The sequence below is a fragment of the Rhododendron vialii genome, chromosome 1a (genome assembly GCF_030253575.1).
Source record: "Rhododendron vialii isolate Sample 1 chromosome 1a, ASM3025357v1".
Taxonomy (NCBI): domain Eukaryota; kingdom Viridiplantae; phylum Streptophyta; class Magnoliopsida; order Ericales; family Ericaceae; genus Rhododendron; species Rhododendron vialii.
In genome coordinates this window covers 47,871,676-47,887,127 of record NC_080557.1, presented here as the reverse complement: position 1 = coordinate 47,887,127, position 15,452 = coordinate 47,871,676, and the positions used below count along the sequence as shown (strand labels likewise).

At 38.0% G+C, this 15,452-nt stretch overlaps 3 protein-coding genes across 3 annotated transcripts; 2 read left to right on the top strand and 1 right to left on the bottom strand.

Moving 5' to 3' along the window:
• Window positions 1-2,728: 2,728 nt before the first annotated feature.
• Window positions 2,729-4,597, top strand: LOC131332368 (uncharacterized). Its single transcript, XM_058366559.1, has 2 exons — window positions 2,729-3,582; window positions 4,450-4,597. Exons 1-2 carry the CDS (start codon window positions 2,729-2,731, stop codon window positions 4,595-4,597), a joined length of 1,002 nt encoding a protein of 333 aa, XP_058222542.1.
• A 4,372-nt stretch (window positions 4,598-8,969) lies between these two features.
• LOC131322959 (monothiol glutaredoxin-S1-like) lies at window positions 8,970-9,708 on the top strand. Its single transcript, XM_058354570.1, has one exon. It carries the CDS (start codon window positions 9,130-9,132, stop codon window positions 9,469-9,471), a length of 342 nt encoding a protein of 113 aa, XP_058210553.1. The 5' UTR covers window positions 8,970-9,129; the 3' UTR covers window positions 9,472-9,708.
• Window positions 9,709-11,755: 2,047 nt separating this feature from the next.
• Window positions 11,756-12,182, bottom strand: LOC131322949 (monothiol glutaredoxin-S2-like). Its single transcript, XM_058354556.1, has one exon. It carries the CDS (start codon window positions 12,096-12,098, stop codon window positions 11,790-11,792), a length of 309 nt encoding a protein of 102 aa, XP_058210539.1. The 5' UTR covers window positions 12,099-12,182; the 3' UTR covers window positions 11,756-11,789.
• Window positions 12,183-15,452: the final 3,270 nt, after the last annotated feature.

Here is a 15,452-nt window from a genome sequence, read left to right as displayed (position 1 = left end):
AATGGTGAACTGACGGGCATGCGGGGCCCACTTCGAATTTCGCATGGATGATCCGAGCTGCTCAATATATAATTTGTTTTGAAAAAACCGAATGGGTCTGTAAAAAATCAACTTAATCCGATATGTGTAGGTGCTTGATCAAATCTTTCATTTTTCATTAAATGCAGCATAAATCATGAGTTCACTCTAAAATTATGGCCTTTATTGGATTAATCTTTTTTCCAGTTTCCAAATTATTATTTTTAATTAAATCGATTCATGCAATAAAGTAACTTTATTAGAATTTCCCAAAAATGGTAAGGTGGAGTAAGCTTTCGTACAAAGAAGTACCCGCAAGCAATTCCTTTTGTAGATTAGGCACTGAAAGGTGAGACATTAAAATAATTGTATCTCTGAAATTGTTTTGAGATAGGATCAAATTGGCATTGAAAAAAAGTTGCCTTCAAAGTTATGCTGACTTGCCACTTCAAGTCTTTCATGGCCAAATGTTCATGGTTTGTCTTTCTATAGCTAGCTAGTAAAAACTTCTAACGATAAGATTGGTTTATGATATTGATGCATTTTTTTTATGCATTATTCACCGCCTAGGGGCAGTGTTAAGAATTTTCCTTTGTTCTTTTCGTTTTTTTACTCAGTTCGTTATCAAGATGAATGACAAATCCAAGAATCATGGTTTCACGAATCTAACGAAAACAAATATCAGACGACAGTAAAGACACTCAAATTCTCACTAATACAGTATAAGTTAGATCAAACACACCCTCCTAATTAATTTCTTTATATCAAACCCTTCCTCAGTACTCCAGCTTGCTATTCCACTTGTTTCTTTAGATTGAGATAAAATCATCATCGAGAATAACCAAGATTTTGGAAGGGGAAGATGAGTACTGCTAAAAGGATAGTACGTACGCAAGAAATATTGCCATCCTTCCCTAATTTGTCTTGGATTGGAAAGCGAGAGAAAGGGAGAGAGAGAGGGGGGGGAGAGAGAAAAGAAAGTAGTGGAATTGTGCCAATTAAGCGGGTATGAAAAAGCTATTAAGTGTCTGTCTTTCACAAGATCGCATGTTCGAATTATATAAAGGCCAAATTTTTCAAACCTTAGACCTACTGAAGGGTTTGCCTGGTCTCAACTTTAGGCCCCCAAAATTAGTCGAAATGTGCGTACGTTAGTCCAGACATCCGGTTATAGAAAGAAAGTAGTGGAATCGCAAAACAAACTGCAGAAAGGTAAGGAACAAAAATCTTAGAGAAGCCGCGTACGTGTGTGATGCCAGGACCCGACCTCGCATTAATTCTACTTTATTTTGATTCCCCAATTGCGCCGAAATTGACCTATAGCCTCCTCCACCACTCACACAAACTCTCTCTCTCTCTCTCTCTCTCTCTCTCTCTCTCTCTCTCTCTCTCTCTCTCTCTCTCTCTCATCCATCAAAGAATGCATGTGCTTATCTCGTATATATGACTTATACCACACACGGTGTTACTTTTTGGGGTTCTTTTGGATGGGGGGGAAAAAGAAGAGTTCAAATCCTCTGTACCTAAATTCCTCCGTACACCTTTGTTAATGAATTTTTGATGGTCGGATTAAATGAGACTTTTTTTTATCTTTTTAAATTCTCAGCCAAAAATAAAGTTTTTTTAATCGGCAAAAAGATATTTTATAAGAACCTTGATAAGGGTACATCAAGAACCGCCAAAAATACATTAGTACATGGGTACATGAAAAAATTGCATATAAAATAGCAACACTTTTGCTCTAAATTCTCAAAATTTTATGTAGTAATGTAAGATATTAATCGAGATCTTTAGATTGGTACAAAGAAATTTAGAAAATATACACAAAACTAATCGAGATCTTTATCCAAGTACATTTCAATATAACTTCGTTATCTATTTAATGAAATTCTTCGAGAAATTTTTTTGTTTCCAAAGAACAAAGACTTGAAAAATTTAAAGAATGATGTAATCAATATTTCAATCATTAATGGTGTCTAGATAAGGTTCATGCATGAGACTCAATCGTGGAGACCTTTTACTTTTCGCGAGTTCACCTTTATAAATTCGCACCAGATGCAAAATTTTATACGTACGAATGGTCTGAAAAGGAAATGTGAAAACTATGGTTTTCATGATAAAATGACAACAATGAAGAAACAGATAAACTCTCTCACGAGTAGTGGTAGTTCTTCATGAATATTATTCTACTGACACACGCTTTATATTTTGTATTTTCACTGTATGTGTCTATTTAATTCTATAAAAGTTTGTTACATGCATATGTTAATTAATTACATCATTCTTGAATTCACAAGAAATGCATACCCAGTGGCGGATCCATGAATATATATCACATATTTTTTGTGTTGGTGTTGGTTAATTTTGAGCTTGCAGAAAAACTAAACAAAAGTGTAAAATAATAAGGAAAGTAAGTATTTCTGTACTTTTACATGAACATATGGGTATAATAATTGATTTGCGTAACAAATAGCATCATTATAACGGGTTTTGTGGTACCAATATTGCTATGTAAGTCGATTTTCTATGGGTTCGAGTCACAACATATGCTAAAAATTTTGTGAATAGCACATAGTCCAGAATTCGGGCTAGAATTTTGGTTGACTTGGGGACCCTATCCCAAAACGAACTTAGTGTTTTTCATGGGGATATTTCTTCTTATATCGGTAATATCATCCAAGAGGGTTTCAGATTACAGGTCCATTCGGGCATGGAGATTTCTTTTTGGAATCATGTATGGTTAGGGGATACAACTCTTAGAGAGGAGTACCCACGGCTATACTTAATTTCTTCCCAAAAAGATGCCGTGATTAATGTGATGCGGGGTGGAGCCAATGAAGGTTGCTGGAATCTGACATTTACCAGAAGTTTACGTGATTGGGAAAACATTCAAGTGGAGGATCTAAAACGGAGATTGCAACTTGTAATACTAGATTTGGCTAGGCCAGATTCAGTGCTTTGGAAATGGTCATCGGATAATCGATTCTCAGTAAAATCTGTGTATAATCAATGGGAGAACGGTGGTCATACTAGGAGTCCGGTGACGGAAGCCATTTGGAAGAATGTATGCCCCCCAAAGGTGGAAATTTTCGCTTGGATGGCTATCCAATCCAAGGTGGCTACTAGAACCGTATTATTAGGTCGAAATCTGCTACCGGAGGGGCAATCTGTGCTATGCCCATTTTGCTCGCTGTACTTGGAATCACCTTATCATTTATTCTTGCATTGCCATTTTTCTTGGGACGTTTGGTCGAGGATTCTGGGTTGGTGGCATGTAAAGTGGGTATGCCCTGTATCTGTTGAAGATCTATTTATTTTGTGGGATGATAGTAGTTTCAGAAATTTGGATAAACACCTGTGGGAAGCCAATTTTTATGCAACTTTGTGGTCATTGTGGCTGGTTAGAAATTCGTATGTTTTCAATAATGCTACAACAAGTTCTGGGGAAGTGGTTGATTTGATTAAAACTAGAGTTGCAATGTGGGTAAAGGCAAAATTCGACATAAAGGTGTATTCGGTGGAGGATTTTAGGATTTTTCTGGATGGAGTTAGGGTGTTGAAACTGTAAGTTGGTTTGGGTGATAAGGTGCTTTGCCATCCAATTTTCTGTTGGAGGGCTTTTTATTTTTGGTCCTTTTTATTCTTGTTTTGCTCAAGCATGTGTGTTCTCCATGTTCGAGCCCCTCGATGTAACCTTTTTCGAGGTTCTTATAAAAGTTTCGTTTTGTCGAGAAAAAAAAAAAAAACTTAGTGTTTTTCATATAAAGTTGCAAAATGTACCTAATTAAGCTCTAGCTTTGCCTGGCTTTATGGCTCGTGCTCACCAAGGATCCTATGTAAAAAGTTTGGCCACATTATTGAGAAGTGGTGTGTGTACAGACCCGGGGATCCTGTAGTGAGCAAAGTCACTATAGGGTTGTAGCAAACATCTCAGTCGTCTATTTCAACAATCAACGATTCGAATTTAAAACAAACCAGTGAAAACTTTTTCAGACGGCTGATATTGCTTGCTGCAACCCTGTAGTGATTTTGCTCACTACATGGTCCCCGAATCCGATGTGGACCACTAGCTAAATGGCTGGCAAGATTTTATTAGTGCGCGCACTATAGCAAGACAATGAATTCAATGCCTCATCATGCATGTGATCATCAATGACTTCTTGGATCACAAATGAAATCATCATACTGGCCGGGGACCATACCCAAACTGACATTATCCTAGAACCTCAAAAGTGAAAAATTTTGTATCACAATTTTTATATTACTCAGATGTCCGAATTTATGTAAAATTTGCTTGACACGAACTTATAATCTGATTAAATGAATGAATGTGAACACTAAAGGGTCATGGATACATAGTGGGTACCACTTGACAACATCAATTGTAGCTCCAGCGCTGTTAAGCCTCCCATAAGCATTTGCATCCCTTAGCTGGGCCTCCGGAGTCATGTGCCTAGTGGTCGGAGCAATGGTCACCTTCTACTCTTACAACTTGATTTCATTGGTTCTGGAGCACCACGCCGAGTTCGGTCATCAGCACCTCCGCTTCTGTGACATGGCTCATGACATTTGCTCATAAATTCATAATATCAACCTTTAATACATGATCATATTCGTATCATGTCATGGTATGTACTAAACGAACTTGCTTGGAGAATTCCTCTATTGAAGGTAGTGTGCTCTGTACCTTCCCGTTTTGAACAATCTACGTTTAACATCTACTGTAAGTTTGTCCCCTGCGCGCAATAACTTCTACAAAGCGCTAATTAAAGGATCTTAATCACATAACCAATACGACAATAATTGTATCATTTATTTTGCTAATCAAAAGAGTGTGCGTCCAAGCGTGGGGAGTTGTCCTCCAAACCCGCAACGAGAACTCAAAGGTGCATGGTGCGCATTGCCCCATGCCTGGGGCCCAATTAAGACAAATGCAGGGTGGACTCAAAGGGGTTCAAAGACCCAAACGTGAGGCCACCGCCTCAGGTTGATCAAGGGGGCAACAATAGTATGTCTTCAACCCGTGACCTCTAACCCCACCAAATAAGCTGGACCACCAGGTCCACCACGTACCGCAGGTGGTGACAATAATTGAGCTTTAGTATCTTAATACTACAACTATTTACTTTAATTCAGATGTGAGAATTAGTATATCGTCACTACGTACAGTTAATACAGCACGGAATAATATGGTCATGATTTGCAACTTTTTTACCGTACTTTCTAAAACCGACAATTTAATTGATGCTTAAAAATGGCCCTTTCTTGAAGAATAAACACGTGATCGATGCTTTATAGTACTAATATGATAAGAAGGAGAATAACGAAGATGTAATTAATAGGATTGTTTGCAGTTTTTTTGGTAACGGAAGATCAGCCTTACAACTAAGCTACTACATGGATCCGACTGCGCAATTCAAATCTTCAGGAGAATTAGCACGGACACATCAACCACGACCCCCTACTTATTGCTGAGTACTCATCCGGTGGGAAATCCACCCCAGATTTTGAGAAGCACCCCTTAAGCAATGATGGAGCCAGGAGCGGTCTAGTAAGAGCGGTCGCCACGGCAAGAATTGTAAAAAATGCAATTATTATATGTAAAAAAAAAATAACTTTCCCCAACTTATATGGATTTCGCCACCGCTAGATTTTTTTTTCCCTTATTTTTTTGCTCTATACTAGTCCTAAAAACCTCTATTTTTTTTTCAAAAAAGAGACCCAAAATAGTATTCCAAAACTAAATTCAATTGGCCAAAGTAAAATAATATAAAGGATGAGGTCTAATTAAGAAAAAAAAACTTCACTCTTTAACCTAAAAAATTAAACAAGTTAACCAAAACAATCAGCACTGTGCACGACTTGGCAGTAGCGGATTTCTCATTTAGTGGACTCCCAAATTTTCAAATTTCCAATGCTAGCAGTGGAATTTCGAAAAATTAAACATTATTTATCTTTGGGCGTTTTGCGTGAATTTCTCAAATTCCTTTGGAAAAATGTTAGTCTTTTTCAATATTCAATTGAAGTTCGAGAAATTATTGAATGTCTTGAATTCCTTATTGGGGTTGTATTGAGAAATAGATGGTATTTGCACTATATAAAAGAAATATAGCAATTTATTGATTTGTGTAAACTCATGTGATAGGTAATCATGGTCAAGAAAATAATTGACTCGTTCTTTAAGAAAAGAGAAGTATTGAACAAAGTGTTGAACACATATTGCAATGCATCTTTTTAATTTTTTTAGCATATATTTTGCCACTGTTAGGATAAAATCCTGGCTCCTTCCCTGCCCTAAAGCCTGAGCATCTGTTGTATTCAAAATTCGTCGTAGCCGATGAAAGTGGATAAACAGAGATGCTTCAAGTCACGTTACTATGTCGCTATCCTTAAGACGATATTTGCCCCCACCAATTCGAGAGAATTAGGTGTGCACCGGGTTTCAGCGAAGCCGCCTCCAAGATAAAATGAAGCCCAGTCTCCAACTGTTGTCTAACTGCGTTATGCACAAACGAAGAGAGACCCGAATACCATTGGATTATTAGTTGAACCATAATCACAATGCCAAAATTGTCTTCCTTGACAATTCTCCCACGTATTGATGAAACTATGAGTTTGCAAACCCAAAAACTATAGTCCAGAGGCATGACAAAAATGAAATTATAGTGTACCTTTCACCTTGAGCAAAACTAGTAAGAGTTTACGGCTCACTGGAAATCGTAGCCCCAAAAGGTAATTATTATTAACCCTGTTGCCTTTAAGTCTCCAATCGCATCTTTCCGTCTTCGTCTTAAGGACCCGTAACGTAATCAATCCACTTTCATCTTCCCGGAGATATCGTCTTAAGATTGTTGTATTCAAAATTCGTCGTAGCCGATGAAAATAGATAAACAAAGATGCTTCAAGTCACGTTACTATGTCGCTGTCCTTAAGACGATATTCGCCCCCACCAATTCGAGAGAATTAGGTGTGCACCGGGTTACAGCGAAGCCGCCTCGAAGATAAAATGAAGCCCAGTCTCCAACTGTTGTCTAACTGCGTTATGCACAAACGAAGAGAGACCCGAATACCATTGGATTTTGCGAGCCTCTTAAGTATAATCGTAGGAGATAATTCTAGAGAGAAAGAACAATCAGAATTGTTCTGATTCTCTTCATCTTTTCAATTGGTAGAACCATTTGCCTTTTATAGGCATAGATCGTGACCGTTGGCCAATGATTACACCTCTTTTATTAAATGCAATAGTCATGTCTATTTATAATAGTCATGTCTATTCATTCCACCCCAATGGTCACCTTTTGGTCTGGTAATGTCTATTCATTTAACCTGAATAGACACACCTTTTGTGCTCAAATCCAATATTCATGTCTATTCATTTAACCTGAATAGTCATGCCTCTTGGATTAAAACCGTTCACCAATATTTACATTTAATATTCATTAAATATTTTGAAAATGTTCCAACAGAATCCGCCCAAACCAATGAGGCGACCCTAAGTGTGTAGTTGGCAGTGTTTTGCGCTTTAATACGATTCATTATGCTACGCGGAAGGATTTTGTACATCTTTTGGTTTTCGATTTGCCGTGTTCTTAAAGGCTGATCATCAGCTACTATTTTTTTTTTTTTTTTTGCGCATCATCAGCTACTATATATTACGCACATTTTCATGGATTGGAAATTGGAGGCGAATCTTTGCATTGTGAGAGGGACCAATTGGGATAAACCCAAAAAACTTTTTCCACCTCATCAGATGCTCCAACTCCAACATGGCTCTACGTAGCTTCAACTCTCTTTGTATGTATACAGATATATTCATGCACAGAAACACCTCGAGGGTATTTGGTAAAAGTTTTGAGAGAGATAACAAGTGGAGAGAGAGAATAATACTTCGTGTGTCTCATAAAATTTGTCCGGTCTGTATAATGAGGACTTTAAAATAACACATTCTTTTCAAGAAAAATTCAAATTTTTTCCCAGAAATTTACTAGATGTTAATGAGTTCTTCTAATTTTTGAGAAAAGTTCGAATTTTTTCTTGGAAAGAAGGTGTGATTTTTAAGTTCTCGTTATGTGGATCGGACAAACTTTATGGGATGGGTGAAGCATGCGAAGAGAAAATTTATTGAAAATCATGTTGAGAGATGAGCGTGGTTTTGGGAAACAATCTGGTGTTTGAGTCATGAAAACTATGGGTCTCACAAAATGTCCCAGAGCTGTTTTGTAGCTCAGAATTATAACGCATCTTTTACTTTAGTGCGTAAAAAAGAACATAGAAAACAGCACGAGTAGAAACATAAATACGCCAAATTAGAACAACTTTTTTTTTTTTGCTCGGCCCAAATTAGAACAACTTCCCTCCCAGTTGTTGGCTTTGAAAAACAAAAATTTATAGGTGCTCTTGGAGAACCGTCATGTAGGCCTCCAACACTCTCCAAAAATTTATAAATACAAAACACTCTCGTGAGATTGATCTAAAATATCAAACGTCTGGGTCTCACGTGAATGTGTAGTTACGACAAATGTTAGCAATAGAGTTTCTTCCCAAAACCGTCCTCTATCCACCACCATTTTATTCTGCACTCAGACAAATTTCTCCAAAATTCAATTGAAATCTTACGGGCTAAAAGACATCAAAACAAGTATAGCGCAATACATGATGTGCCCCTACGTGCGTGGTAAAGGATGCGTCAGGGTCAATGCTGTCAATTCGGGAATATAAAATTGTACCTCCCCATGGTTCACATTTTGCATATTAATTAGGATCCTCCAATATATCTCCAACTTGCTATTAGTATAAATCTAGAGAGAGAGAGAGAGAGAGAGAGAGAGATGAGGAGGTCTCTCTCAAACAATGATGATAAAACAAGGCTAAATTGTACTACGATCTTTTGGAATATTTTTTCTCAATTTGCTTTTCTATCTGCAATGTAGTACTTAAGCATCTCTACTCGCAACCCACCCCCACCACCTCGATCAGTAAACCCTATATATAGCCTCCATCACCCCCTCCATTTCCTCACAACAAAATCTCATACATCCTCCTCTTCAAAAGAAAACAACACTTCACATTCTCCCTTCTCTTTCAATCCCTCACTCGTATATACATCAATCTATGGCCAGGAACACGAACACGGTGATGAATTTGGGGGCCCAAGGTCCCCTGGTGATATTCAGCAAGAGCGATTGTTGCATGAGCGACAGCATGAAGATACTTTTCTATGGTTTCGGTGCGAATCCTACGATTTACGAGCTTGACCAGCTTCAAAATGGGAAGCAACTGGAGAGGGAGCTGGTGGCATTGGGCCGTGGGCCAAGTGTACCGATGGTGTTCGTAGGCGGTGAGCTGGTCGGTGGGCCTAATGAGGTCACGAGCCTCCATGTCAGGGGGGAGCTGGTGAGGAAACTCCTGAGGGCCAGGGCTATTCATATCTGGAATAATGAAAGGAGGGGATAAATTTATTCCAAGCTTCAATCAATAATGAATAATTCCCATATATTATTATTATTATTATTATTGCAACTACTATATATAGTCGCTGTTTTTGCTTTTAGCAGTGATTAAAGAGAATATGGCCATATGAGCCTTTTTGTTATGGGAGAGGTAATTTGATGAGAGTAAGTGTGTTTTCTGAGATATGTATTTTTCTTTTTCTTTTTTCTGCCTTCTAAATAATATCTTACTTAAAAGTTATTGTCGTCTCTTTTAATTGAATGATACACCATCGTCTGCATTTCTATTTGCATATTTCACGGGACGAAAAAATGATATATTGAAAAAAAAAATTTATAAGACATTGGCGTGACACTTGTACCACATTATTTTGTACGTACGAGAGAACTGTGAGCATGTTATATTATTACCATTCATGAGAATCATGAAACTATTGGAGAACAAAAAACATATTGCATGAGCAACTGGAGATTTGAATTTAACTCAAATTAATAGAGATAATTAATTAGGAATTGGATCATCTCCGGTCCTTAATTTGAACGAAAAGCATAATGCATGAGCAACTGGAGATTTGAAAATTCGAACCATGCATTAATTGTCTCAATATATGGTCTAGATTTGAATTGTTCCGTCGAGTTCGTTCAAAACTTGAATCTGAAAGGAACTGAACCCAAATAATTAAGTCTAGGAGACTATAGGACTTTTGTACCATTTTTAGAAGCTGATATCACTCTAGCGAGGTTGACTAATTACGCTAATTAGGAAACCAATGGCGGGATCGACTGATTTGAGTGACTAAACCATGGGAATTACTGAAATCATGGAGAAGATATGGAGAAGATCATGGGATTTTGATTGACTTCCTTCATACTAAATTGCAGTGTATTCCGGGACTTCTATTAGTACTATGTAAATTTCTGCTGCAGGAATTATTATGGTACCCGCCTTGTTTTTTGGAGGAAAAAAAGGGTACCATCAACCTCTGATTAATTTCGTTCCGGTCAATTTTCCGGCCTCTTCCGGTGGATTTTGGCTCATTCCAGTGGTACTGGCCTCCTCACGAAACATCAAAATGAGACAAATTTTTTTAGGAAATATTCTTTTTTTGTTGGGACAAATAACTAACTGGCCTCGGCAAGAAGAAATCCTACGACACTGTTTTTTAATGGGTCTTTAGCAGTGGGCCTTCGTCTATGTGAAGCGGCCTTGTGCAGTGTCGGGCCATTGAATCATAACCCATGACGCTGTCGCATGTGAACCAATTAGGTGTTGGTGTTTATAGGAAAATGACGGTCAATAACATATTTTGATAATTAATACTCGTTACGGACATTTTCAGATTGGGTTGGAGTTCTTAAAAATATGGGCCAATTACGTGGACTAGCCTGTAACTTATCCCTTCTAGAAACTCGGAATTGGTTGGATAAGGCCTTCAAGTCCCATTAAAATAATTGAATTTCAACTTTTGATCGATTCTCCGAATTTTGCCAAAGCAATTCCAATAATTCTAGTTTTTTGAATAGTTTTATATTTCCTTCATCCCTAAATAGGTGTCTAGCCCGAAAACTCAGGCCTTTAAAAAGAATTCTTTTAAGTTGTGAAAAAAGTTTGAATTCTTCAACCAAAAAAATGCATCTTTTAAAAGGTCTCGGTTTGCGGGCCGGGCACTTATTTAAGACAGAGGGAGTAATTTCCAAATAGTTTTTAAGATTAGGATGAAATTATTCAGATTTGAATGTCAAAATAATACGTGCTCCCAAAAGTTGAAATTGAGGATTCGTTTCTCTCTATACCTCTACAGCAGCCATGTGATACAAGGCTATGAGGGCATGGTGATGGCACACACACACAACGTTATTATTACATGCCAAATCTTTTTCTAAAGTATTTGTCCAGAATGCTTCTTTTTTTTTTTTTTTGCGGTTTGACGGTCAAGAGTGTTCGGATTAGTTTACATGTACCTCAACGATTCCTCTCCCCGTTCCGTCAAAGGCAGACCATCCACATCGAGATTATGTTTGTCCAAATATTGTGCTAACAACACTCTCTCGAGTAATTAAATCTGTATGCACTGTGCATTGTGGGTGCAGTATTTTGTAGCATTATTGTTTCCCAAGTGTAATTAAGCATCAGGATACATGACATATTGAGAGATTATGTAAGGAAGAAAGGAGAGAGATTTCATTTGGTACAATCAAAAGGAAAACACACGTTCAAATGCAAACACAAACTGATCTTATCAAACTTGGCACAGCAAAAACGCGCGAAAAAAAAGAAGGAAAGAGATTTCATTTGGTTGCTTTTTTTTTCTCGTTTTCTCCCTAAACCCATATAGCTTTAGCCTTTCTGAGCGATTGGACCAGCTTGCCCTTGAGATGGAGGCTCATGACCTCATTAGAACCACCCACCAACTCCTTCCCTATGAACACAGCCGGTACACTTGGCCGACGCCCCATTGCCACCAGCTCCCTCTCCAGCTGCTGCCCGTTTGGGAGCTCGTCGAGCTCGTAAACCGTTGGGTTCGCACCAAAACTGCACATCAGTGTCTTGATGCTGTGGCTAATGCAACAGTTGCTTTTGCTGAATATCACCACCGGCTTTTCGGCCCCCAAACTCGTCACCGTGTCCATTGCGACAGCCGAAGAATAGGAAAATCTATAGTCACAAAATCACAAACGTAGGGTATGTCAATTTTGGATGTGAAGCTAGTGAATAGAGAGAGTTGATCGAGGCTCTAATTATTTCGTGTGAGGAACTTGAGATGTGGTGTTGGGACTTATGTAGAGATCGACATATAGGGTGCAATAATGCTGCTTAATTAGAACAGGATAGAAGAATGAACGGCAATGAATGTTCAAAAAGACATCCTAAATCACCGTTTTAGTGTCTAATTTGATTGACAGTGAATTGATCCCAGCTGATTGATAAGATTCTCAAATGACAACATTAACCCTGAGGCAGCCCACAACACAAATGGTTGTTGGTGCACAAAAGAAATCTAACACTTGCACAAAATCCAATCCTTTGTCCCTGAGGTTTTTTTTTTTGGTTGATTCATGTGTCCTAATTCATTTTCAGCTTCACCATCGAGATTCATTTGTCTTGAGATTTTATTACATCGTTCAATTGAAAGTATGTTGATACGAGAGTAGTATGCTAATTTTACATCCATATATAGTCCACCTTCTCATTGAAAGCAGAGCCGGCTGATAGCATAGGCGGGAGAAGCATGGGCTTTGGGCCCCCAAAAAATGCTAAAAATGAGGGCCCTAAAATTCTAGAACTTCTATATATATGTATGTATGTATGGCCCAAATCTTTTTTTGCACTAAACCTCCTTTACACAAAATAAGCCCAATTAAAATTGAGGAACCACAAAATAAGCCTCACAACTCATAAGGGAAGGGAACTAACGACCGTTGATGGAAAATACTTGAATACAGCATACCTTGAGGCCCCTCTTTTGTAATGGGTTTTTTTTTTTTATGAAACTTTGTGCGGGCCAACTTTTGTATGGAAGATATAGGGAGACCTTATTCAAGAGGTTCGCTTCCGGCCTCCAAAACTTATGAGCCGGCCCTAATTGAAAGTGTCTCAATAGTGCGTCATATGAGAATCTAAACACAAGAGTCTCGATCGAGCTAGAGACATGATTCGGTAGCTGAAAAATGACATGAACTACGAGTACACCGGGAAATAGGTATAAAGAGGACCTGGCTCCGTGTTTAATACATTGCATAAGTTACGTATAACCCACATCCCGATCCCGCGTGAGGGTAAAACAGTAATTTCACATCCCCACATGGACAGTAGTACGTAGGACTTCCATTATAGATAGATCCATCTTGGAATGGAGCATCTATCTGCTGAGTGAGAAAGGTGTTTTGGGGTTTATCCAATTGGCCGGATAAAGAAAACAAACCCCTTTTTCCCTAGATAGCTCCCCCATATGATCATCAAGATTCGAAACCACTTCAGTTGTAGAAATTAAACCGAAAGCTGAACAAAATGACTTGGAAAGGGATACAAATACTAATCTGCTACGAAAATTAACGAGTGAATTATTACTAGTACTAAAAGTTAAACTTAATTCTTCCACGTAATGATCCGTACTAGCTAGGAGCTACTACCATTTTCAGTCCAATAATTAATCATGGGATCGATTAGTTTCACTATTAATTAATTAAAGCAATGGGCATGGGAACAAATCGGATATTATTCTAACGCACACAATTAATCATGAGATTAGTTTATTAATTAAGGGACCATGTGGGCAGTCCTTATTTCATTTATATTCTATTCTTATCATCGTCGGATTTGCGAAAAAAGGATATGTCGGTTACTATGTTGGAAAGTTGCAAATTAAAATACTTACCAAAAAAAATAAAAGGATGCAATTATTTTATGCTTGCCAAATCTTGACTGTTGAGATGCTCCAAAGTAGCTTCTTGTAGAGCGCTGCAGGGCGCATCTGGACCGTCCAAAAGTGTTTTCAGCGGTCTGGATTAAAAACGAACTCTTCCACGGAAAAGTTAACTCTTTACTGGAAGAGTTTATTTTCAATCCGGACCAATGATTGCCTAGATGAACTGTCTGGATGCACCTCACAAGGCGCTCTACAGTGAGCTGTTTTTGCAACATCCCGGGCCCATGTGGTTGGAATTGTAAGCTATTAAGCACCACAGAGTTTGATTATGGGGATTAGATAATTTACTAACAGACTGAGATGCTTTTGAAAAGTTGGGCCGTCTTCCCCTCGAGACAAACACTTGGGTTGAATTATTTGGTGGAATATTTGTGTGGTAAGTAAAGTTATGTGGTAACAGGAAAACAAAAGTACAACGTATGCTAAGACTTTCGCTTGCCAGTAGACGATGAAATTGGTTACCGAATATTATATTGGCCAATAGTAGTCATCCAAAAGTCTTCGATTCATATTATTTTGGTGTAGTTCATACTGGTTTTGTCGAAATTTTAATTGGACTTCCGCTAGTAGAAGATGAAATTGGTTTCTGCGTACCGAGTTATAAAAACATTAGTTTCAATCTTCCCGACTTGGTTTGGGAGGGGGGGGCATTGTTGTGCCCTCATTATGGGTTTCATCCCGAGTTCAAAAATTGGATCCGAACCGTTACACTCTTACCAAATGCAATTCTATCAGACAATCGGAACCTCATGGTCGAATGCAATTTATTAAGTACATTTTCAATCTTCATATTTGCCTTTCATTTTTAAAAAGAATAATGTTCTCCAATAACTGAGTTGTTGGCATCCGATCGACCTACGTGATTCTACGTAAAGATTGAAGGCACAGCAGGAACATGAAATCTGTTAGCTAAGCAAAACCTATACAACAAGTACTATTGCTATCTGGACATGGATGGATGGATACGAATATTGGTTGACATGCATCGATCTCATGAGGTGGTGATAGATCCTTGGATAATAATAGTACAGCACCGGGATTCCTTCATATCTAAAACCTCAACTTTTAACTCAAGACATTCTATCAATGATCCAACAACCCTTTCTGGGTGTTTTTTTTTTTTGGTTGAATTAGACTTGACAAGTATGCTGTTACATCTCAGGAAATAAGTTTTATTTATTTTTAAAGTGGAAAATATTTATACGTCGGTGAACCTGAATTTTGAAACTGCGCCGAGATGTTGTATCCGTTTCCCGTAATGACCACCGCTCTTCAATCGTGTTGTGACCAAAAAGCATTTTGACAAGCAGCATATTTCTTTTAAGTTGACCTTTCATTTCAAAATAGGATTCCCTGATATCAGAACAGGCATTGTCTGTACATGTCACTCTTGTGATTATATTAGTCCTTTCCTTTCCGAAAGTTGCCTCTAAAACAAACTGTTTTCAACACAAACATTGAAGAATAATTCCCCACCAAGTTGTTTTTCTAATGAAACATGACTCAAAAATGCTTCCATCTTACCAATAATTCTGATTTCTGATGCTGTTCAGGTAGG

Coding starts and splice junctions, on each gene's coding strand:
- LOC131332368 (XM_058366559.1), top strand. CDS start 2,729: ATGGAGATTTCTTTTTGGAATCATGTATGGTTAGGGGATACAACTCTT. Junction 3,583..4,449: donor GGAGTTAGGGTGTTGAAACT/GTAAGTTGGTTT, acceptor TGCATCCCTTAG/CTGGGCCTCCGGAGTCATGT.
- LOC131322959 (XM_058354570.1), top strand. CDS start 9,130: ATGGCCAGGAACACGAACACGGTGATGAATTTGGGGGCCCAAGGTCCC.
- LOC131322949 (XM_058354556.1), bottom strand. CDS start 12,098: ATGGACACGGTGACGAGTTTGGGGGCCGAAAAGCCGGTGGTGATATTC.